Raw genomic sequence first — 24,928 nt, 5'->3', positions numbered from 1 at the left:
TCTGCTTCTGCGTATATAATCCATGGGGGAAACAAAAGCGATGACAGGTAACTTGTGAATGGAAATCACTTCCGTTTAGATCAGTCATTGACTATAATTGAGTAAAAAAAAAAAAAAAAAGTGTGCATTCTCCATTCAAGTTTATTTTTTAAATGGAAATTTGTGCATGAACAAATTAAGTCCATTCAAAAAAAAAAAAGGAGGACACCAACAAAATTTGATGAAAACTGAACACAATAAAAACTTACTGAAATGAATGGGAAGTATAACTGATCTGCTAGGAACTGTGGCAGAGGGTTAAAGAGTGGTGTGAACCCAGCCTTAGTCACGTTCAAATACACAATACTGGAAGTTGCAACACTACAATATCACAAATTTATTATATACAAACTTCTGAATAAATTACACATTACTGACATACCCATTATGTGCAACACTTTAGGCCATGTGCATGCGCGCACACACACACACACACAGCACATTTGCTGTGGATTTTATGTGCAGAATCTATACAGAAAACAAATTTGGCAAAACCCTGAATCAGATGCATTGGTTAACTTCCATTTGAAGAGGAGGGGGGAAAAAAAAAAAAAAAAAAAACCACTACAGCAAATCCACAGCATGTGAACCTTGAAAGAAAATCTAAGGGTTTACCCAACAGTGTCTGCTATGCTGCCAACTTCCTGCAGATGGCGCGCAGCCTGTAAAAACAACATTTCCCATTTTCTTGCTACTAAACTAAAACAGATTCATGTGTCTGCCATGTTTACCGTGAAAGCCTGCATCATCACAAAGCAAAATCAAGACAGAAAATTCTAAAATTCTCAATCCTGTATATTTCTGTGACAAATCTCAGGGCTTTCTAAGAATTTTACACACATATAATAAAAAGTACGAACAAATTGTGATATGGAAATAACCCAAAAACTGCTTAATCCAAATTTAGGGTTCTATTAACAAAAGCTGAAGAAACAGCTGTAATAGTTACAGCAAGATGCTAACCAGTCATTTAATTTTCAGCATAATCTTCTACAGTATATTATTCTTATATCCTGCAGATGTGCAACATGTGTTCAGACTTCCATACAGTGTCCATTTCACTTATAAACTACCATGATTCTACAGTTTTATTAACTGTTCTACACCTTCATCTGTGTATTTCTGAAGATCCGGCTGCATAAAATCAAAGGTTTCATTCAAAGCTTCAGAACCTGCGGAAAAAGGCGGAGGGAAATTTTTTTTTAGACTGTAAAATGAAAAGAAGAATCACAAAAACAAGCACTGATCAGCACCCATCTGCAGTACCTTTAGGCTCTTTTCACACAGCAGTAAAAAAAAAAAAAAAAAAAAAAAAAAAAAAAAGGGGTTATCCAGTTAGGTAAAATATGTTGAATCATCCCCCTCCTGGAGACTAAATTTATTCCATACATGTAATTTATTACCTTATCTGTCTTCTTCCCTCAGTTGAGCTGCTGCTTTCTGCTGAAGACACAAAAATCTGTATCTGAGCTGTTCTGTCTGTCTCTGCTCTCAACCGCCTCCCTTCCGAGATGGCTTATGTAAAACAGCTGTACAGCAGGAACGGTTAATAACAGTAAGGTCAAGACCCTTGACCTCAGATTACCCTTCATGCTTCACAATTTGTAAACAGCAAGCAAGTCATGTTGTTAACACAAGCTGCCTCAGAAGGGAGGGGACAGGAGGTGGTTGAGAGAAGACAGACTGAACAGCTCTGATACAGATTGTGTCTTTAGCAGAAAGCAGCAGGCTCAAAACTGAAGGAAGGAGACAGATGAGGTAATGTGATTTACAGATCACACATGCAGTGCAAACTTATCAGCGTTGATAGGTGATCCAGAACCGTAAGCTCCCATCCTGCCGCCACTGTAACTACAGGCCCCACCTCCTCCAGAATCATTGACGGACAGACACAGGTGGGTTGGGGGGCTGTGGCCTGAAGATAGTGGCTGCCAGGAGCAGACAGTGCCGGATCACACAGGAGAGTAGACGGGAATGTGTGGGGCCCAACAACAATACATTTTAAAGCTTCCTTAAAATAGGCGATCAGCTGAGAATCGTGCATTTCCCACTCCTCGGCTGATCAGTCTTTCACACAGCATGATCAGCCAAAGGGGAACTTCAAGCAACGCTCCTTGACGCTAATCAGCTCTTGTATAAGACCCTTACGTAACAGCCCCTTTAACCATAGAGTCTGTCTAGTGCCAAAGTTTTCACCAAGTCATGAGTGCTTGGGACATCCAACAGACTATGAACACAGCCTCTAGGAGCAGTGTGAACAGCACTCTGCCTCAACCTGCTTTGCAGTTACAGAAATTCCAATGATTTTGCAAATATATTTAAGAATTTTCAGAAACGGAAGCTTGAAAGTTACATAATCCCAACCAGTAAACTCACCCTGAGAATCAAACACATCTGTCAGTTCCTCAGTGCACTGTACGTGAACATCTTCAGCAGGAGAAAAGGAGATTAACTGTGGGAGAGACAGTTTTCTACCTTTTGGCGACTGGGTCACTAAATGCTCCAAGGATAAACCTTTATCTAACGGACTAAACATCTTTCCAGAGTCAGTTATCAAACTAGATTCTGATTTTTGTTTACCACCTCTCCTTAAAGGAGTCTGTTCTTGACCATTTTCACCCTCTGTTAAAGATGCATAAAAACTTCTTTTAAGTGCTTCATATCTACTGCGTATAGAGTTTATATCCATTTTGCGTTCCATACTCTTCCAACTATAGTCAGTATCATCCAACAATTGGTCACCTCTTGACACATTCCTTTTTGCTTCAGGAGTCTCTATGCTAGTTGTACTATTAAGACTTACATTACCAGCTCCTTCTGGAAGGGTTTCATGTAGTATACCAAACTGGACCACCTCATGACTGTCCGAGCTTTTGTTATAATCTAATATATTTGAGGAATTCCAGGACAGGGTGGTGTGTGCAGAAGCTGGCTGAAGGGATGATAAAAGCATTGTTTGGTCCATTTTACCAGCTGACTGGCTTTCACATATATAGGTTTGGTTCTTTTCAACATATGGAGAAGAAATTCTTGAATTCTCACTCTCTTCTAGCTGCAGTGCATTTTTTGCACTTGGTGAATGTAATGCGCTCGGATTTGCCTCTTGAACGGAGGACAGTTTCAAACCGCTTGTGTGAGGGTGTGTGCCTGGTGAATCATTCTGCTCAGACAAGTGAGAGGTAGACAAAAAGCAAGCCATGCTCAGGTCTATTTGACTGCAGTGTGCAGATTCTGGTTCAGTAGGGGACTCCAAACATGGATCTTCCAATGGACTAGACACACCAGAAAACTCTTCAGTTTGGATAGCTTTTCTCCAAGATGTACGGATATCTGAAACTTAAAAGTAAAAACAGCTGAAAAACTGAAACGGTGGGAGACAAGACAAAAAAAAAAAAAAAAAAAAAAAAAAAAAAAAAGTTGATACCTTTTATTAATTTCAACTATTTAATAACGAAGCAACAGAAAAGCAAACTTACTCAAGTTTTCTGGGGTCCTAGGAATCTCCTTTCGTGATAAGAAAGGATCTGAAGACAACATGCCAATTAAATCATCCAGCTCCATTCCTCGACTTGACCCAGACTTAGGAGTTTCATTAACTATGTAATCCGCAACCTAGACAAAAAGATAGAAGACGAGAATAGTCAGTAAGGAAGTGCAACTGCTACAATAGATCAACCAAATGGACAGAATTAGCGCTACATTAGTTATGCCACATCTATTATGAATTTAAGACACTTTCATCATAAGATACAAGACCTTGGCTTATGCAGGATGCAAGTGTGCACCAAAATGTGCAAAAATTTTTATGCAAGATTGTCACACAGTTCAAGACAACTAATATGGTCTATACATAAATCTAGCAGATCTTGGACTGTCTAATCTACCAACAGCCTAACACTAGATTTAACACATCAGTGTTCAGACTGATCGCAGAAAAAAAAGTAGGGGGGGGGGGGGGGCATATTTTTTATTGTGTTTGAAACACACAGTAATAATCTGATGCAATCATTTACTCTTAGAAAGCTCATGAAGAGGGAATAGAGCGTAGCCACGCATGGTGGTCCTGCCACAAGGGTGCTATTTTATGGTACTTGGGATTGCCTGGAGTCCAAGCCCCATCAATTTGCAAGTAATTCCCTATTCTATGAATAGTGGATAAGGGTCAATTTACACAGAAAGATTATCTGACAGTATCTGCCAAAGATTTGAAGCCGAAGCCAGGACTGGATTTGAATAGAGGAGAAATCTCAGGCTTTCCTTTATGACTAGACCTCTGTTTATAGTCTGCTTCTGGCTTTGGTTTCAAATCTTTAGCAGATAATGTCAGATAATCTTTGTGTAAATGGACCCTAACTTATACAAATAAGAATACCACTTTAAAGTCAGAATTAAAGGAGAAGTCCGGCCAAAATTTATTTTATATGTTATTACTGATGGAAAGTTAAATAATTTTCTAATGTACATTAATTATGGGAAATGCTCATATACGGCTATTTCCCTTAATTTACTGCTATTTCCCTTAATTTAGTGTATCAGGAAGTGTTAGAATTATCTCTGAAGCAGTGACGAATTCTGAAGCAGTGAGTACCATTGACTTCTATATATAGTGCGCCCCTGCTGGACACTTCATTGGAATTACAATGGATGTGTATGTAAATGTAGTATACAGTGTTTTTGATTGAATACATTTATGAAATACTTTGGGGAGCAAGTGTCCTTGCTCCCCAAAGTATTCCATAAATGTAAGCAATCAGTACATAACAGTAAGCCCGCCGAACCGCCGCTGCCCACCGCCCGCCGCTCTGGACTACTGAACTACTACTCTCCAACTGCTCATAGCATGAGCAGATGATGGGAGAGTAGTAGCTGAGTTATATCTCCGAGATCGCCGCCACTGATGCCGCGCAGGGGAGCCGCTAATCACTGTGAAGCCCCCCTGGGGGACTTCTAGTATAAGTGTAAAAGTTAAAAAAAAAAAAAAAAAAAAAAAGTTTTGTCAGTAAAAAGCCCCCTCCCCTAATAAAAGTCAGAATCACCCCCCTTTTCCCAGGTTATACATAAAAGTAAATAAACATGTTTGCTATTGCCACGTGCGTAATCGCCCGAACTATTAATTACATTGCTGATCTTTCACGGTAAACTGCGTCTGCGCAAAAAAATCCCAAAGTGCAAAATTGCGCATTTTTGGTCGCATCAAATACAGAAAAATTGTAATAAAATGCGATCAAAAAGTCGTATATGCGCAATCAAGGTATCGATAGAAAGTAAACATCATGGCGCAAGGTTTTCTCTGACCCTGTGCTCCCAGCCTGGGCTAGAAAGCAGGGCTGTGGAGCCTGTAAGCTGCAGCTCCCAACTTCAGCTCCTTCATAAATTGCCAGTCAGACACCAGGGGACTTATTTGTCCAACTAGTGTAAAATGTATAAAATCTAACTTTTATTAGATATGCATTAAGTGTAAAAAAATTTATTAAAACAAGTGTTCTACACATAAAATCGACACACAACAGATCTAGGGTGTTGACGCTCTGATAGATTAGTATACTTAGGGATAGATTAACCCAAATGCATAAAGATGAAACCAGACTTCAGAAAAAATTGCAACAAACAAGTATCTCTGTCTCAATTCAAGTCTCTATGCGTTTCACCCAGATATGTCCCTGGGATCATTAGGAAACCTTCACAAAACACAATGGTTACTGTTTAGAGATTATATAGAATAGTTGTGTTTAAATAAATAGAAAAATCAGATGAATAATAGAGTAGGGTGGGAGACAAGTGGGGATATACATAGTGTGTGTACTCTGTGTGTGCGTCGGGTGTTCACCCCCGGCCCGGCCTCCCATAAGCACTTGGAGCGACAGGTCAGGATAACCCCAAGACACAGACAAACCACACACAATCAGGAATACACTTTTATGGCTGCAGTCTTACATGTCAGAAACTGTATGTATGACCAATAGGGATGGCAATGACCCTCAGAGACAGTCCTTTGGGGTTCAGATTAGATACCAGTATTTTATGGTGTCATAAGCCACATGCAAAACCTCTATGATAATCTATGGCAAGCATGCATATACTAGCTATGTCTGCCGAGTACTAGAGGAACATCCAATCCTGAAAGATGAAAAAAAGGCTCATACAGCAGGTACAATCACAGAAACTGGCAAGTGCACGAATCATATATACTAACAGTGTATGCCAAGACGTCTGGGAGGCTGGGCCAGGGTGAACACCCGACGCACACAGAGTATACACGCTATATATATCCCCACTTGTCTCCCACCCTACTCTTATTATTCATCTGATTTTTCTATTTATTTAAACACAACTATTCTATATAATCTCTAAACAGTAACCATTGTGTTTTGTGAAGGTCTCCTGATGATCCCAGGGACATATCTGGGTAAAACGCGTAGAGACTTGAATTGAAACAGAGATACTTGTTTACTGCAATTTTTTCTGAACTCTGGTTTCATCTGTATGTATTCGGGTTAATCTATCCCTAAGTATACCAGTCTATCAAAGGGTCAACACCCTAGATCTGTTGTGAAGTGCCGATATTTTATGTGTAGAACACTTGATTTATTAGATATGCATTAAAAGTAAAAAAGTCATTAAAAAGTTAGATTTTATATGTGATTCTGGGAAATTAAATATAATTTACACGTAATTGGATCGTGGTTATTGCACGCCCATACGAGGTGGTGCATCTGTGATTCCTGCTAGAAAGAATACTTTAATTCAGATTGGGCATATAGCAGCTGATAAGTACGGGAAGTCTTGACTTTCTTGTATAGAATTAAAAAAAATAAAAAAAATATCAATACACAGCTATAAAGCCTAAATTCTGCAGTTTTCATAACCTTTAGGCTTTACAGCTGTGTACAGAAGTCCTCAAACACTGATATGGTCACCCCCTTTCTGTATAAGGGGTTAAGAGGTGAGCACTGTTATACACTAATCTAATTAATAAAAAAAAATGTACCTGCTGCGCAAGCTGTAGACGTGCAGCACTCCTAGCATCCTGCTTGCTTGGTGTTGGGGCACGGTGAAGTAAGCCACTCAAAGGAGTTTTCCAGTTAGTGTCTGCCCTTGTTTTCAGCATTGCAGAGACTGGTGTTTTTTGTAAAAAATTATCTTTTCCATTAGATGTAGGTGTTCGAAAATCCTGTTAATGCAAGGAGAACACACTATTGTTATGTATTCATCATAGTAAAAGTACAAATCCACCACAAATATACCAAGCAAAATCAGTTCTCAAAAGAGCTGACATTTCTTAGCAGGTGCTACAAAAAAATAAAAAAAATAAAAAAATAAATCAGTATACCTAAGGGGCTTAAACATTAAAACTGAGGTTCTTTGATTTGTGCCATCACAGTAGATGAACAATCATTTTTAACAAATGGCCATAAAAGTTACCACCATCAGGCAGTGAACTGCAAAAGATAGCTGCATATGCAGTACAGAATATAGTAAAAGAAAAAGAATAAAGTTTCACAGAAATACTGTACATATTTACATTTATCTCTATCCACATGTACACTTTTAGAGACTCACCTTTTCATTAAGAGACATTCTACGCATACTGGGAGTCATTTTGTTATTAAATGGTAGAGATTTCCTTAAGGAAGGCAGAAAGACAATAGTCAATAGACAATAGTCAATGTACATAGAAAAAAGCTACATATAGCGTAAAAACAAGTGTCATTTTAAAGGGTTCTGTCCAAGATAAAAACTGGAGTTGGTCTAAGAAACCATTTGTAGTATCCCACTACGGGTGGTCCTATTATCTTACACACACCCAGGTAAGACTAGTCCAATCAGGTGCCACAGCTAGGTTATGTAGTTGCTGTGCCCTGCTCCAGCCATTAGGTGTCTCACTCCCCCTGTACACAGTTGCAGTTGAGGTAAGGTTAGCCTGTTCACACCCTCTTACACACACTTCTTGTCACACGGTTCTATATAAGATAGGAGGGCTTCCTGGTTAGTTGAGTAAGGAAGCAGAGTAGCCCCAGCCAGGAGCAGGAGTAGTCCCTGTGTAGTCTGGTTCCAGAGAAAGACTACAGCAGTGATGCACTGCTGAACCTTGGGGGTAACCGGAGTAGCATAGAAACGATGATTGTGCGCAGAACAAGACCACTAGGTCCTTGTAGTCTTCCCTTATTTTAGGATAGATAAAAATTTAAACATGCCCGGGATAAACATATGTTATTGTAGATTTACCAACCACATCTGCTGGAAGTTAGTTCCAAGCATCTACTACTGATTCAGAAAAGAATATTTTCTCACATTGCTTTTCAACTTTCTTTCAACTAATCTCTCACTAAAACACTTCCCTCCTGAACCTTATTTAGTCCTTTAACATACTTAAAGGTTTTAATCACTCCCCCCCCCCCTTTCTAGTCTTTATTCATACTATAGATTCAACTGCTTAACCCCTTTGCTCCCAGGCCAATTTTCGTTTGAGTTTTCCTCCTCGTGTTTAAAAGGTCATAGCATGTGCATTTTTTTTCACCTACAGACCCACATGAGCGCTTAGTTTTTGCACCACTAATTGGAAAGGGTGGGGGGGGGGGATTTTGCACAAAAAAATTCCCCCCCCCCCCCCCCCACAGACACAAATTAGAAGCCCCCTGGGGAGGGGGGGAACCTCTACATACACAGCACTCCGGTTGAGATCAATGCTGTGTTCTAATAGAGCACTGATCCATTAAATCAGTGCTCTATCACTCTGGTCAGCAGCAATAGACAACATACAAACAATACCATGCCGGGATTAGCATCATTCCGATGCTGAGGCCCAGTTGGGTAAGGAGAAGGGATCCCCCCTCTGCGATCGCATTGTTTTACCAGGGCTTGTTGACACATGAATCTTGAGTTGTGGCAAATCAGTCAGATTTCTGACAGATTAATAAATCTGGCCCATAGCTTCCGTGCTCAAGTGAAAAGTTGAAATACTAAAAGCACACAACATACTTACAGAACTACAGACTTCAGAGCTGTAAGCCCAGAAATAAATTTTTTGAAGTGAAAATCTTAGCTAACACTTACCTTCCACTGGGTGTAAACAGTGTAGCATCCATAAGACTCATGAAGGAATCACTGGGCTCCTTGTTCTTAATACTAGAATCATCATTTGTTAACTCTAATGAATAGAAAACAAAAATAGAATAATGCATGTGCAGCAGCAGGCCATTTTTGATGTGTTAAGCACATTGTGGTCTGCTGCATGCATTAATATTTGCAGCACAAAAAGCCACTGGGGGGCAAAATGAAAGGACTAATAGTGGTGCAAAATCATGTCCATATATTACCCTACCTGATCGGGTCTCTGACAGCAATTCCCTAATTAATTTACCAGTGCACAAATTAGTAATCAGTAAGTATACTGTTGACATGTTAAGTGGAAAGTGGTGATTTTTCGCTCCTGATATAGATGCCTGCTGCTCTCTGAAAGGAGGAGAGAAGTCTCCCCCACTCTGATGCTGATTGAACTAGGGTAGGATTTTAAGAGGCTGGAACATGAAGGCCAGGGAAAGGTGCACTGGGGGAGCCTCTAAGCTAATCAGCATATTGCATTTATAGTCACCTTACTGGAATGGTACTACTGGATTTCAGAGCAGTGGCACCTATATGCACATACAAAGTACATATATGCAGAGCTGGCGCTCCATTTGCTTTAACCCCTTAAGGTCAAAGCCAATTTCCTTTTTGCACTTTTGCTTTTTCCACTTTATGTTTAAAAGGCCATAGCACTTGCATTTTTTCACCTAGAGACCCATATGAACCCTTGTTTTTTGCTAAACCAATTGTAATTTGCAATGACAGGCATTATTTTTCCGGAAAATTTGCGCTGTCAAATTGAAAAAAAAAGGAATTTGTTTTGATTTCAGGGTAAAACTGACTTATGCATGTTCCTCAAGTAGTTACGATTACAACGATATGTAACATGTATAACTTTTATTGTATCTGATGGCCTGTAAAAAACTCAAACCATTGTCAATAAATATATGTTCCTTAAAATCGCTCTACTCCCAGGCTTATAGCGCTTTTATTCTTGGGTCTATGGGGTAGTGTGAGGTGTCATTTTTTGCGCCATGATGTGATCTTTCTATCGGTACCTTGATTGCACATATGCGACTTTTTGATTGCTTTTTATTAAATTTTTTCTGGATTTGATGTGACCGAAAATGGCCATTTTTGCATTTTGGAATTTTTTGCGCTGACGCCGTTTACCGTGCAAGATCGGGAATGGGATTAATAGTTCGGGCAATTAGGCGTGCGGCGATACCAAATATGTTTGTTTGTTTATTTATATTTGTAAAATGGGAAAAGGGGGGCGATTTGGACTTTTATTATGGATGGGGATTTTATTAATAAAACATTTTTTTACTGTAACTAGAAGTCCCCCTGGGGGACTTTTATATAGACAGCACTGATCTCTCATAGAGATCAATGCTGTGTATATACAAAGCAAAGATCGATTACATCAGTCATAGATTGCTTTGGCCTGCTGCAGGCCACAGCAATCTATTGCCGAGCCGGAATCAGCGTCATTGCGATGCTGAGGCCCGGCAGAATTGGATTGGGATTGGAGATGCTTTATGCTTAAAAATTAAGTAGAAACAAGCGCCACTTCTCTCTCCTTGTGCCTCCGCAGTGCTACCTTACCACTCCAGGAATCCCGGCAGACTCCTGGATCTCCTCCAGTGACATCACAACTCGGCTGAATGATTGCCTCGGATATCCCCCCCCCCTTCCCTCCAAGTCATGACTACATCGGAATCTAGTGGGGGTCTCAGAGCCTGTGACACGATGCTCTGGAGGCACGGGAAGAGGCAAGTAGTACTTATTTATGTTCTCCTATAAGATTACTCACCTGGGAGAGACACAGGGTATTGACTAAAAACACTATTTCTTAGAGCATCATCTGCCGCAGGATCGAATGAAAGATGAGCCAGGGGTGGTTGAAATTCAAGAACCTAAGGAAGGGGGGGGGGGGGGGGGAAAGACACACAAAAACAGACATTAAATCATGCACAGAACAAGAAAAAAAAAAAAAAAAAAACTGATCACCACACTCTTTCAACAAAGTGTGAAGATATTCTTAAACTCAATTAATGGTCATTTAAAAAAAAAAAAAAAAGAAAAAAAAAAGGTAAAAGAAAAACAAAGTTTTAGTGTACACTTACTGGATTCAATCCTTTAAAGAGACTGAATGGTGACTTGCCTAAAATCCTCTTCCATTTTCTCTCCCAGTCCTGCTGTTTATCAGTAATTGACTTGTTGACAGATACAATGTCCTCCCTTTTTATTTTGTGCCTGCACCAAAGAATATCCAGTATTATAATTAACTATCGTGATCAATAAATAACAGATCTGTCTGCCCCGTATCTGTCCGTTACGATTTCTCTCATTTCGTCCCGGTCATCAAAAGGCAATTTTACTTTAGGGAGATTTTGTGACAAACAGAGCATGTTTCCACTCTTGTTTGAGTATCAATCTCCCAGTGTATTCTGTACAGAATATATTCAAAAAATATAAAGAGGATGGGAAAAATCATAGATCAAGTGTTACATTCATACTAAACTCACCTCATGTGCTTTAGTCTTTGAAGAACTTCTGTTTCGAGTTTTACTTTTGCTGAAAGATACTGAAGATCTATTTGGAATTCTTTGCCACCTTTGTGAATGTTTTCCTCTTTAACAATTTTTAAGGCTTCATTAAGTAGCTGAATAACTGTTACAAGATTCAATTTTCCAGCTTCATAAACATTTTCTAGTTGTAACTGCAATTAAAAGGTTTTTTTTAGGGTATCAGTACTTTCAAAAGCTTTTATTACAATTATATTAAGGAGCTGTGGACAAGCAACAAGAGAAAATAAGAGGGCACACCAAGTTGCAAAGACTGGAGAAACTAATTGATTTGATGAAGACCCATATAGAAAAAGGGGCAACTAACCTGCTGACAGATTCCCTTTAAGGGTCCATTAACATGTACAGAATCTGCAGCAGATTTGATATCGCAGATTTTATGTTCTGTTCCATCCATGTTGATATATCTGGTGAATTGACACTAAAGGTGTATTCTAGAATAATTTTTTATATGTTGCTGATAGTGTACCACAGTGCCCCTGCAATTTCTTTCCTCCTAGCAGGACCTGCTGTGCCCTCTCTGCCAGTGAGATTAAGGATTTTTTTTCACATTAGCCCTAGCAAATGTATACCCCCTTAAAAGTCTGTGGAATGTAAAGGGGTACTCTGGCAAAAGATTCTCTTTCAAACCAACTGGCTCCAAAAAAAAAAAATATATATAGATGTGAAATTTACTTCTATATAAACATTTCAAGATCTTCCAGTACTTACAGCTTCTGTTTGTTCTGCAGGAAGTGGTGTATTCTATCCAGTCAGACACAGTGCTCTCTACTGCCTCCTCTGTCAGGAACAGTACAGATTAGTAGCAAATCTTCGGTGAAAACCTTTACTTATACGAACAGTTCCTGCCACAGACAGAGGTGGCAGCAGAGAGCACTCTGTCAAACTGGAAAGAAAACTTCACTTCCTACAAGACATACAGCAGCTGATAAGTACTGGAAGACTTGAGATTTTTAAATAGAAGTAAATCACAAATATAAAACTTTGACACCAGTTGATTTAAAAGAAAAAAAGCAATACACTAACAGGAACCAACAAGTTATTGAAAAGAAAAAAAAAAAAAAAAAAAAATCATACCATATACATTTCTCTCTCAATTCTAGTCACTAGTACAGCAGGAATGTTCAAGGTAACATTAGTTCCATCCAGAGAGTACTGATCTACGTCTCCACCAACAACACAATCGACAACCTCCATTTCTTTATCCAAAGCTTTCAGGGTGTGCATAATAGTACTCCACATAGAACGAACCTTAAAATAAAAAAAGGCACATTATATTAAAAAATAAAATAAAAACTAAAGGAAACTATTAGGGCCCTTGCACACTAAGGAAATCACATGGATAACCGCAACATGTCAATTCTTTGGGCAGACTGCCAAATCCGTCCGAGCACAGAATGGAGTCTATGGAACGCGGGGAAAGTCAAGCGGAACCGCGCAGGGAATCCACGGCAAGTTATGTGCATGTTTTCCTTAGTGTTGGAGGGCCCTTAGACTAGGTAAAAATAACCAACACCAATTACCTCTTCTATCTTGACATCTCTTTTGGAGCCATCAGATTGTGCAAATTGTGTTGCTCTGAAATAGAAATAAATTTTCTATTTAAACAAAATGAAAAAAGTTTATAAGTCAACTACACTAACCATAGCTTAAATTGCCTCAAACACAATACCAAAATATACACGTACTTGAACTGGGTCTGCAACGAAGCAAATTCAGAGCGCAAGTCCCTGATCTGTTTTACAAGGACCCTTGGGAGGTAGAAAGAAAAAAAATAAATAAAATCAGTAGATTAATACATCTATTTCTTTATTAGTACAGTTACACCCGAGCACAAGCAGTGCCACCACATGCTAAAGAAAGTACCTTGTTAATAGCCACTGGTAGTGATATGACCAACCCTTCATTGTCTGAGGGTCTCTGCTAGATAAAACTTCAGACACCAATACATAATACCAGTTAAAACCCATAAATACTCCAAAAATTACAGCTCAACATAGAAATTAGTAGCCAAAACTCCATAATGCATTTACAGTTAAGACAAGCACATAAAACAGGGCCATTTCAAACCCCCATTAAAGAATTACAATTTAAGTTCTCTGTGGAATTTCCTTAAGGGTATATTCACACGGGCGGACTCTCAGCGAGATTCTCGCTGCGAGCCCGGCAGGTCCTGTCAGTTCCCATACACTACATACTTGCTGCGGTCTAAACGACCGCAGCGAGTATGTAATTATACCGCGCTTAACCCCTTCTACTCCCGCCGGCTCCCCCGCTGTAAGCAGCATACATTACCTGTCCTTGCTGCACGGGTCCGGCGTCCTGCTCTCCCGCCCGGCCAATCAGTGGCTGCGGCTGGGCAACACACTAATTGGCCGGACGGGAGAGCAGGACGCCGGACCCGTGCAGCAAGGACAAGTAATGTATGCTGCTTACAGCCGGCGGGAGTAGAAGGGGTTAAGCGCGGTATAATTACATACTCGCTGTGGTCGTTTAGACCGCAGCAAGTATGTAGTTTATGGGAACTGACAGGACCTGCCGGGCTCGCAGCGAGAATCTCGCTGCGAGCCCGCCCGTGTGAATATACCCTTAAGGAAATTCCACAGAGAACTTATTGTAATTCTTTAAAGGGTATATTCACACGGGCGGGCTCGCAGCGAGATTCTCGCTGCGAGCCCGGCAGGTCCTGTCAGTTCCCATAAACTACATACTTGCTGCGGTCTAAACGACCACAGCGAGTATGTAATTATACCGCGCTTAACCCCTTCTACTCCCGCCGGCTGTAAGCAGCATACATTACTTGTCCTTGCTGCACGGGTCCGGCGTCCTGCTCTCCCGTCCGGCCAATTAGTGTGTTGCCCAGCCGCAGCCACTGATTGGCCGGGCGGGAGAGCAGGACGCCGGACCCGTGCAGCAAGGACAGGTAATGTATGCTGCTTACAGCGGGGGAGCCGGCGGGAGTAGAAGGGGTTAAGCGCGGTATAATTACATACTCGCTGCGGTCGTTTAGACCGCAGCAAGTATGTAGTGTATGGGAACTGACAGGACCTGCCGGGCTCGCAGCGAGAATCTCGCTGAGAGTCCGCCCGTGTGAATATACCCTAAAGGTTTCATTCACACGTACAGTATTCTGCTGCAGATAACCTGTTCATGTGAATGGACCCTTAGAGTACATTTACAGGCACATGATCTGCAGTAGATTTTAGGTCACTAGTTTGAAGCTGCAGACTTAATGCTGTGTTGCATTAATAGCCACAGCATCAAATCTGCTGCAGATCATGTACATGGACCCTAAATCGTGAAATACATAGATGGCTGCTGAAGAGATTTGCAGATTTAAGGTTTAGCCTATAAACCTAAATAAAGCAATGTCTGATCTCAACAAATACAAAATGTCAAAGGGTGCAGCTAAAGTTGTAACTTCAATGCTGTGAAAACTGTGTCCCGCATGAGTATATACTTTCTTAGGCATCACATTTGTTGCTTTAATATTAAAGGGGGGCATTTATTAAGTCCGGCTTTTTTTACGCCGGACTTAAAAATGCCCCCGCAGCTCCGGCGCTACGGAGATTTATGTAGAGGCGGACTGCCTCTACATAAATCCCGTGCGCGCCGATGCGCACCGCCAAAAACCTACACCAGCTGAGGACTGGAGTAGGTTTTTCGGCGTATATTTGGGCGGAACGGATGGTAAATCGCGCGGACTCTTGAGTCCGCGCCCTCCGTTCCGCCCACTACACGCCCCCTTTCCGCCCCCCCTGGCGTACTCGGCGGAAAGTGCCGATTTGCGAATATTTTATTTGCAGATCGGCCATTTGCGTATAAAAAAAATACGCAAATCGGCACTTTCCGCCGAAAATCATCCATTCGCAAGATGATACATGTGGCCCAAAGTGTTTATCCACCGTTTCAAAAAAAGGCTCACATCTAAAACAAGAACCTTTGCACCCCTTTCAATTCCAGGATCAAAGGTTTTTATGTTATTTTATCACATTTGAGCCTTATATTTTAAGTGTAGATTAGAAAATTAGTTACACACTACCCCCACAAAAAGAAAATTACTTACTGTGCTTTATTCTGATACTCTTTGATCACAGAGTTCTCCCTTTGTAATGTTTGAAGGTATCTCTGTCTAGCAACTTTATTTCGAGCCAGAGACTTCTGGGGATCCTGAATTCTGAACTGCAGAGCATTTGGAATAAAGGCGTGTTCACCTACATAGAAAAATAAATAAATACCATTTATGAAGCCATTTAAAAGACTGCACAGATAAAGCTCAGTAAGCCAGCAGCAGATAACTTGTACTTACTGTCAACATCTTTTCTGAGGAGTTGCAACATAACATATTTCGCAAAATGGTACAGAAGTTGAACAAACTTTGGACCACCAGGGGACAGAAATAGCGATGCCACAACTTGAGGAAAACTATTACCGACTTCTTCCTATGGGAGATAAGAGCCAATATCAATCCACATTTCTACTAAAACACTGGGCCCTAGTTAGTAGAGCCCAAATTTTACACTTGCAGTTTGAATGCCAAGACAACTTACTGATATCTTCTTCAGCCATTCACATGATGCTTTCCTAAAATCTGCATCTTTCTTCTTGTCTAGCGGAGGCCAACAATATCTATTAGGAAACAAAAACTTTAGCCAAAGCCTGTCTGAAACTAAATATACCAGCAGATTAAGCACAATTTTTTACATGCTCGTAATACTGGCAGCAGACGATAGTTACTGCAATTGGTCACTTTTAGGCTATGTTCACACAACGCAAATGAATGGGAGAACTAAGGCAGTAGTTTTAAAGTGACTGTACCACCAGGCCCAGGCTGAAGCACTGGAGGCGGGCCAACCCACCCCCAGTGGGAAGAAACCCCAGCCCCTCCATGACGTGACCCCATTAGAATCAATGGAACCCTATAAGAGGGGCGGGGGGTTCCTCCCACTAAGGGTGGGCTGGCCCGGCTCCAGTGCTTCAGCCTGGCCCTGGTGGTACAGTCACTTTAAGCATGCAGTCATTTACTCTGGTTTCATTAGAATAATGGGCGTTGTCATGCACACAAGGGCCGTTGTTCTTCTAGAGAACAGTCTCTAGTTACATGTTATGCTTAGGAGAGGAGAGCGACCCTAGGCTATTTGCATGCAAACGTTTTGCATTGGCCCTCTGCTGCAACATTACTATTTGTTACCACTCACTGCTGAGGACCATTATAGATATTCATATAAGTGTGGGCAGACTCACTTTGCCAAGAAGTTTTATGCAAGCAATGTGCAAAGAAACTGCAACTCCCTGATGTAGGTAATCGCAGGATTAACAAAACACAGAATCTATCCCACCATGAACCTCTAAACAGTTCAAGACAAGGTCTGCACGATTATCAAGCTGTGCAATAGACTCAGTAAGCGAGTGCTGATCTAGCAGATTGGTGCTCGCTTAGGGCCCTATTCCACTGGACGATTATCGTTCAGATTATCGTTAAATCGTTCGAATCTAAACGATAATCGTTCGGTTGAAATGCAGTAACGATTAACGACCGAACGAGAAATCGTTGATCGCTTTATAAGACCTGGACCTATTTTTATCGTTGCTCGTTTGCAGAACGTTCGCAAATCGTTCGCATTGAATAAGACATCGTTCGGTCGTTCGCAATAGATACGAACGCAATAGCGAAGAAATACGGAAGAAGAAACGATCGCAATTACGATCGTAAGTAACGATTATCGTTCCATGAAAATGAGTGAACGTTTTCAGGTCTTTCGCAATAGCGGTCGTTTGAGATCGTTAATCGTTAACGATTATGCTAACGATAATCGTCTGGTGGAATAGGGCCGTGTAATATGGCCCTTAGCCATTTGAAAGAACAGCTTACAAATAATCACTATGGGGGAGATCAAACATGGTGTAAAGTGAAACTGGCTCAGTTGCCCCTAGCAACCAATCAGATTCCATCTTTCATTTCCCAAAGAATCTGTGAGGAATGTTAAGTGGAATCTGATTGGTTGCTAGGGGCAACTGAGCCAGTTTCACTTTACACCATGTTTGATAAATCTCCCTTTTGTCTTTTAACATGTTTTTAAAACAAAGGTGGTTTAGGAAAAGTTGATCAAAAAGTACAAATAAATATCAATGGGCAGTATTAAGTCTTTGTACACCTAGGCCAGTAACCATAGAACGGGAGCATGGCCTATGCTTAGAGGAGTGTCGTTTTCACCATCAGAACAGACTGGAAGTTTTTTACTTTAATAGCTGTGAGACTTTGGAACTTACTGTCATGTCGTGTTGGCTGACTTGTTAAACAAGGTCAAGAATGGCCTGGATGCATTGAAAAAATATAAATTTACTAACAGTGACTACTGATTTCTGGAGGTGGGATGTTAATCCAGAAGTCGATTCCAATCGCAACATTTAGAGTTAGGAGGGATTTTTTTTTCCTAACGTGGGGCAATTGGAATCTATCGTTAAGGTTTTTCTGTTTTTTCCTCTGGATCAACATGAAACTAAAAGCCTAATTTATAACCCTACCATGCAACTAGACACAGAGCTCTGATAAAGTGCCAACAGAATGAAATAGTTTAGAAGAGGTGTATGGTGTCATCCAATGCTAGCCTCTACCTGAAGACTTCCTTGCTGCGTGCACTGTCCAACTTTCCAAACAGGAAGAAGAAGACCACATAGAAGGCGTCCTTATTGGGCTTGTCAAACATGTTCCTAGAAGGAAACAAAGAATAAGAACAGGCAGCATGACCATCACAGACAAATAGGCTGGAGGGGGGGGGGGGGAATAATCAGACCTTATGTGAAGGAAAGGGGGAGCAGCTGACCATAGCAACCAATCAGCTTCAAGCTTTCATTTCTCAGGGAGCTTTTTTTAAACAATAGACGCAATCTGATTGGTTGCTATGTGTAGCCGGTCCCCGCACAAGGTACGCTAGGTCAGACACGGCGAGGACACTCACACTCCGAACGTGACGTGGCTGAGGGTCTTGCCCGCGGTGGCCGCCTCTGCTCCCGCCCCAAAGCCCAGCGCCTGCAGGGTCAGCCATAGGTGCTCCTTGTGCCAGGGCGGCTGGGAGCGCGGGGCTCCCTGCATGGCGCCGGCTGTGGACGCAGGGTGAGCTCCGGGAACGCTGCTTGTGAGTCTTCTTATGAGAAGGAGGATTGTCCTGAAGACCGAGGTAACCCGCTCCAGCAGATAAAGCTCCGCTCAGGTGTCCGCGACCTCCCTACCGTATCCAGCCAGCTCTATTCCCCGGCCTTACGCTTACGGCTGGCGTTCTCCGTCACCTCCTGGAAAGTTTCTCTGCGGGAGGAAAGGAGGCCGCCATCTTCCCACTCCAACCGCCAAAACAGTCTTTTCACATCGGCCAATAATAAACGCTAGAGCGCCGGGCGATTATTGGGCGAGGCGGGGCGTGGTCTTCACGTACAGCCAATGGCGAAGCCGGAAACCGCTGGTAGGTGGTGCTCAGTAAAGCTATGTGATTGGCTGTGGCGGACGCTAGAGATAAAACAGTGTGCAGGCTGCCATGTTTCCGTCGTCCCTGTGCATGCTTTTCTTTTTCAGTCGTAAAAGCGCATGACGTTTTCTGTGAAACATACTGAAGGCTTTGTCTTGTCTGTGCTGTGTTCCCACAGTGCTTATTCAGTCAAATGTGTAAAGCATTTTCTTACAACTATTGACAAAATGGCTTCTGAAAAAGAAGAAAACACTTAAAAGTTGTCCATTTTTTGTAGATCTAGTACTGGTTTTTGGTTAAAAAAAATCCCATCGTGTCTGGACGGCCAAACTTTAGCTGTCTAAGCATGATAGGAATTGTAGTTTTTAATACACAGAGGGCCACAGTGATTACACCTGTAGTCTAGGTAATTAGGATAATCATGCCGTATACGCAGCGTATTTACTGCTGCGATACGCAGCAAATACGAAGCAAACACGCAGCAAATGCGCAGCAGATTAGATCTAAATAACTGAACACAGCATCAAATCTGCACCACCAAATCTGCTTCAAATCTGCTGCGTTTTTGCTGCGTATCTGCTGTGTATACGGTGTGCGGGTTTGTACCCGACTGATTCACGCAGCAAATACGTCAAGTGGGTAAGGTAGGGTAGGGTAGGGTACAAACACACACGGCTTATACGCTGCGTATTTACTGCTGCGATACGCAGCAGATTAGATCTAAATAACTGAACACAGTATCAAATCTGCTGCGTATCTGCTGTGTGTGTTTGTACCCTTAAAGCGACTCTGTACCCACAATCTGACCCCCCAAACCGCTTGTACCATCAGATCAGCTGCTTTAAATCCATGAATACATGATCTGTCCTGAGGTCCATTCAGCAGGTGATGCAGTTATTGTCCTAAAAAGCAACTTATAAACTTGCAGCCCTGTGTCAAACTGCCGTGGCCTATACTGTGTGTGCCCTAGCCCTAACGGTGCCTTAACGATCCAGCGCATGTGCAGTGTTCACACAGGTGATGAATAGAAGAAATTGTTCTAGGGGCGTTCCTAATGATGAAGAGGAGGGACGGAGAGGCGGTGCAATCCTAGGACATGGGTCCTCTAGGCCATGCCAATTTGACACAGGGCTGCAAGTTTAAAAGTTGTTTTTTTAGGATAATAACTGCATCACCTGCCGAACGGACCCCAGAACAGATCATGGATTGTGGGTACAGAGTCACTTTAAGCATGTCTGCCTGAAGAAGGTGGTCTTTGTAAAAGAGGGAGTTCCCTCTTCCAATAGAGAAAACACTGACAAGAATGGACCCCAGGACAGATCTTGGATTAAAAGCAGCTATCTGAAGGTACAAGTAGTTTGGGGGGGGGTCAGATTGTGGGGACAGAGTCGCTATAATGAAACTTTCTCTTCTACTTTTTTGCCATTGCAAACAGCTAGAAGAGTCCACTTGTGTTGAATATTAGTTTCTAACATGGATCCAACACCCTGAACTAGAAGCATCAGTAGTGAGAAGAATCTGAACCAGTGACATAAGGGAAAATTCAAGTCCTGCAGACAGGTGTAGATGCAGAGGAAGGCTATTACAATTGAAACACGTTCTTTCCGTTACAGTGCGGATCTTGTATATATTTTCCTACGTTTGAGTAAACTATTTGCAGCAAATTGGTGAGTGCCAGGAGCCTTCTTGTTCTACATATCTTCCTATCCTTGAGCACCCCAGACACAGAGTGCAGACATCCTAGTCCACTAGATTTCAGGAGCATGATTGATGAATCTCCCCCATAGACTTCTCCCTGCACACGTTATCCTCCTGAATAGACAGTAAGAAACTTGCCAAACTGTTCGGCAAAGTTCTCCGAACCTGAATGCTCAGCATTTTACTCCCATCGCCTGAAGAAGTTGGATGCCGCCTTAGGGAGTCCTGGGAAAACATGGGTACAGCCTGGCATTTAACTTCCCCAGCCGCCTGGAGTCAAATACTGACTGTTCAGGTTCGGAGAACGTTGCAGATCAGTTTGGCAAGTCCGCTCAACACTACTCCTGCAGCCACCATCTGGAATCTAGCATTGTGTAATAAGATATGGACAAGGACTTATTTTGACTAAAGTGATATTGTCCTCCCTTTTCTTATAAGGAGTTCTCAGCACCATTCTTAAAGGAGAAGTCCGGTTAAAATTTTTATTAAAGTATTGTATTGCCCCCCAAAAGTTTTACAAATGACCAATATACACTTATTGGTGGAAATGCACATAAAGTACTTTTTCCCTGCACTTACTACTGCATCAAGGCTTCACTTCCTGGATAAAATGGTGATGTCACGACCTGACTCCCAGAGCTGTGCGGGCTGTGGCTGATGGAGAGGATGATGTCTTGCTTCGGGGCTCCTGGCACGTGGAGCGTGGAGCAGGTGATGTATATGCTCCGGCGGCGGGGGGTTAACGGGGCAGGCTGCTGACAAACTCGCAGCAGGATGTGAGTTTGTCTGCCCATAAAGTGTATAGATCAGTGATTTGCAGCGAGAAATCTGCTGCGGATAAGCCCAGTGTGTTTGTACCCTAAGGAGAATTAACAGTGATTATAATACCTTCCTAAGACAAGCACAAGTATTAAGCCAGTGTCTGAGACAACAAAGTTACCCGGAGCATGTGATTAATAAAGCCTTTGAGAAGGCAGTGATAGTGAATACACAGAGGTTAATTTATAAGTAAGATCAAGGAGACAAAAGAGAACATTTATTTTTTCATTTGATTTCAGCCCTATGTCTGAACAGAATAAAAGGGTTATCCACCAGAACTGGCATTTCCTGAAAGTCCTACGGCAGCACAACAATGGGGTCATATTAGGATCCCTAGAACGACGCTGAAGACACTAATTACCAGTAATTAACAGAACAAATCAATTAAGTACTTAGAAAAAGCTTGAAAAAACAGATACATTGAGTTTTATTTCTTCTGTAACAAGGGAAGAGACTATATGTGACTCCTCTAGAGTCAGTTATGTGTATTTAATTATCTTTTCTTTCTTTCAGATTAGATCTAAGTTTGCAGGTGAGCTTTACCCCTTTTTGCAGTGAGAACACGCCGGAAGTGATGTGTCAGAGTCCAGCGCATGCATTCCAGCATTGTCTCCAGCTTGGGACATCTGCAGTGGGCAACAGTCTGGTCCGGCTTCCGGCTTGTAACAGGTTTCTGATCTGCCATGTGATGTTGGCGCACGCTGAAAGTGACGTGTTGAAGTCCCTGGCACATGTGCGGAGCATCAAGGAGGTGGGCTAAGTTATTTAAAGGGAAACTATCAGCAGGTTAGATAAATCTAACCTTCTGTTAGCTCACTATTGTGCAGGACGTTATGGTGCAGTTAGCCGTTTGCTCCACCACTAAGACCACTAGGAACACTGCCTCCATAGCGCCAATCCACTCCTGGCCGGCCTGCCCCTTTCTAATGATAATCAATGGAGCTGGCTGGATCATCAATATAGGGGTTCGACAGTGCTCCTATTGGTCTTACCGGACCGTGACCAAACTAAAAACTGCTTCAGAATGGCGCTGAGGATAAAGGTGAGAGGCAAACCTTCATCCTCAACACCTCCTGCACAATAGGGGGCTATCAGCAGGTTAGATTTGTCTAACCTGCTGATAGATCCCCTATACGATAGCATTCTTCTCTCTATCCTGCTCTTACACTTGCCAGACTTTAACTGTAAGTTATTGGGTTATCTCTGTTTATAAGAATCTTTTCTGACTTTCTTATTACCTCTCCTCTCTTCCTCAGAGGTCACAGTCATCTGGACACTCAAGGAAGAGGGGAAGGAAAGTCTAGGCACAGAGACTGTGTTGCCTGTCATCAGCCCTTGACTGAAGTTTCTCAGGAAGATACATGTGTAAACTGTCTGTCACCTCCTGCGGAAAAAGGTCATTTTGAGGATATTATGGGTGCACAACCTCCTGCTAAAAAGGGCCATATCTTCCAAACCTCCATCACCAGCTGTACTATCCTCTTCAACTTCTTCAGATGAATCCAACCATGATGTTTTGGGGGATTATTATCTCTTCCATAAAGAGCCTTTAAGTGTTACAGCCTATAAGTGTTCTGTAAAATCAGACAAGCTGGTGCAAAGAAAGTCTAAAAGAGATGCATTATAACATTCCACTGCACTAGAGGACAAAGTGTTTCCTAAGCACTGCTGACATCTTGGTTTGAAATGGATTGGAAAAAACACAGATTAAACCTGGAGCCTGGGTCCACTCTTTTAAGCCATCATCTATAAGATTGTCCCTAAAGAATAGGAGTCCTGGCAGTTGCTAAACTTTCAAAAAATTTTGTTTATCCTTCAGACGAGTCTACTTTGTTAAAAGAACCAAGGGAAAAGAAGGCTGTAATCACTTTCCAAAATGGCTTACTCTTCTGCTTCTTTCTAAGCTAAGGCTTCTTTTGCAGCATTACCAGTATGTGGCGCTCTCCGTACCTGGCTTATGCTGCGTTTACACGGAACGATTATCGTGCGAATTTGCACAATAACGATCGAATTCGAACAATAATCGTACATGTAAATGCAGTGAACGATCAAACAACGAGCAAGAAATCGTTCACTTTGATCTTTGAACGTGTTCTCAAATAGTCGTTGGTTGTTCGCAAAAAATTCGCAGATCGTTCCGTGTAAACAGTCATTCACCGATTTAACCATTGTGTAAGATAGGCTTAAGCGATCGCAAAAAACGATTTTTCCGTACGATATATAGTTCCGTCTAAACACTGATCGTTATAAAAAAAAAAAAACGTTACTTCGAAATCGTTAATCGTACGATCGGGCGAATTATCGCTCCGTGCAACCGCAGCATAAGTCAATTGTATAAGGAGATTGGTGGTGTTCAGAGGGACAGAATCCTGAAGAAAATTCTGTCCATGAAGTGTGCTGCAGAATTCCTCTTTGACTACCCTCCATTATGCATAATTAAAGGAAAAGTCAGGCAAAAAATATTAAAGTATTGTATTGCCCCCAATAGTTATACAAATCACCAATATACACTTATTACTGGAAATGCTTATAAAGTGCTTTTTTCCCTGCACTTACTACTGCATCAAGGCTTCACTTCCTGGATAAAATGGTGATGTCACGCCCCGTCTCCCAGAGCTGTGCGGGCTGTGGTTGCTGGAGAGGACGATGGCAGGGGGATGCTCAGTGTCCCTCCAGTGCCCTGTGTCCCTTAGTGTCCCCTTGCCATCATCCAGCAGCCACAGCCCGCACAGCTCTGGGAGTCGGGTGGTGGAATAACCATTTTATCCAGGAAGTGAAGCCTTGATGCAGTAGTAAGTGCAGGGAAAAAAAGCACTTTATAAGCATTTCCCGTAATAAGTGTATATTGGTGATTTGTATAACTTTTGGGGGGCAATACAACACTGTAATAAAAATTTTCTCCAGACTTCTCCTTTAACTACTATTGTATGTATGTATATACAATATCACCATGTATATTGTATGTATATACAATATCACTCCTAGCATGCCTTGAGGAAGCACTGGGAAGTGTCACATGGCCATTGACTTGAGGGGACGAGAAAGCGAGAGCAATTCCCATCCTGCCCCGCAGGGCCTGGTTTCCTCTCGTGTTAATGTTACCGAGGGGAGATTACCGGAGGCTACCGCTTTGTCCAGATCTGTTACATCAGGAGGAGATGTTCCACCCCAGGCTAACCAATCTTCATCTCACGTCCTGGAACATGAATGCAGCCGATTGAGGAATCAAGGTCTTTCGGCTGAGGTGATTTAGAC

General features: G+C 41.9%; 1 protein-coding gene, 1 long non-coding RNA gene and 1 other non-coding gene across 4 annotated transcripts; 1 reads left to right on the top strand and 2 right to left on the bottom strand.

Annotated features, from left to right (window-relative positions):
• Positions 1-206: 206 nt before the first annotated feature.
• Positions 207-19,113, bottom strand: HAUS6 (HAUS augmin like complex subunit 6). The gene is made up of 17 exons (XM_069962056.1): positions 18,656-19,113; positions 18,312-18,407; positions 16,247-16,325; positions 16,006-16,138; positions 15,763-15,910; positions 13,385-13,447; positions 13,220-13,274; positions 12,774-12,947; positions 11,637-11,830; positions 11,235-11,364; positions 10,922-11,024; positions 9,094-9,187; positions 7,600-7,663; positions 7,028-7,210; positions 3,516-3,651; positions 2,416-3,375; positions 207-1,211 (listed from the first exon to the last, which is right to left on the bottom strand). The coding sequence occupies exons 1-17, from the start codon at positions 18,787-18,789 to the stop codon at positions 1,120-1,122; spliced, it is 2,838 nt and encodes a 945-aa protein (XP_069818157.1). The 5' UTR covers positions 18,790-19,113; the 3' UTR covers positions 207-1,119.
• On the bottom strand, positions 11,420-11,551 carry LOC138787718 (small Cajal body-specific RNA 8). The gene has a single exon (XR_011362453.1). It is a non-coding gene; the product is annotated as a small Cajal body-specific RNA 8 (non-coding RNA).
• On the top strand, positions 18,641-23,230 carry LOC138785761 (uncharacterized). 2 transcript variants are annotated; one of them, XR_011362154.1, is made up of 4 exons: positions 18,641-19,153; positions 21,913-22,036; positions 22,187-22,424; positions 22,930-23,230. It is a non-coding gene; the product is annotated as an uncharacterized lncRNA (long non-coding RNA). The 2 variants fall into 2 exon arrangements; XR_011362153.1 differs by lacking the exon at positions 21,913-22,036.
• The last annotated feature ends 1,698 nt before the right edge of the window (positions 23,231-24,928 follow it).

This window comes from Dendropsophus ebraccatus, chromosome 3, assembly GCF_027789765.1.
Source record: "Dendropsophus ebraccatus isolate aDenEbr1 chromosome 3, aDenEbr1.pat, whole genome shotgun sequence".
Taxonomy (NCBI): Eukaryota; Metazoa; Chordata; class Amphibia; order Anura; family Hylidae; genus Dendropsophus; species Dendropsophus ebraccatus.
Note: the sequence above shows the minus strand (reverse complement) of the source record. Positions and strands in the feature narration are given on the sequence as shown.

Coding starts and splice junctions, on each gene's coding strand:
- HAUS6 (XM_069962056.1), bottom strand. CDS start 18,789: ATGCAGGGAGCCCCGCGCTCCCAGCCGCCCTGGCACAAGGAGCACCTA. Junction 13,448..15,762: donor GAGTATCAGAATAAAGCACA/GTAAGTAATTTT, acceptor CTACCTCCCAAG/GGTCCTTGTAAAACAGATCA. Junction 7,211..7,599: donor GAATGTCTCTTAATGAAAAG/GTGAGTCTCTAA, acceptor TTGCATTAACAG/GATTTTCGAACACCTACATC.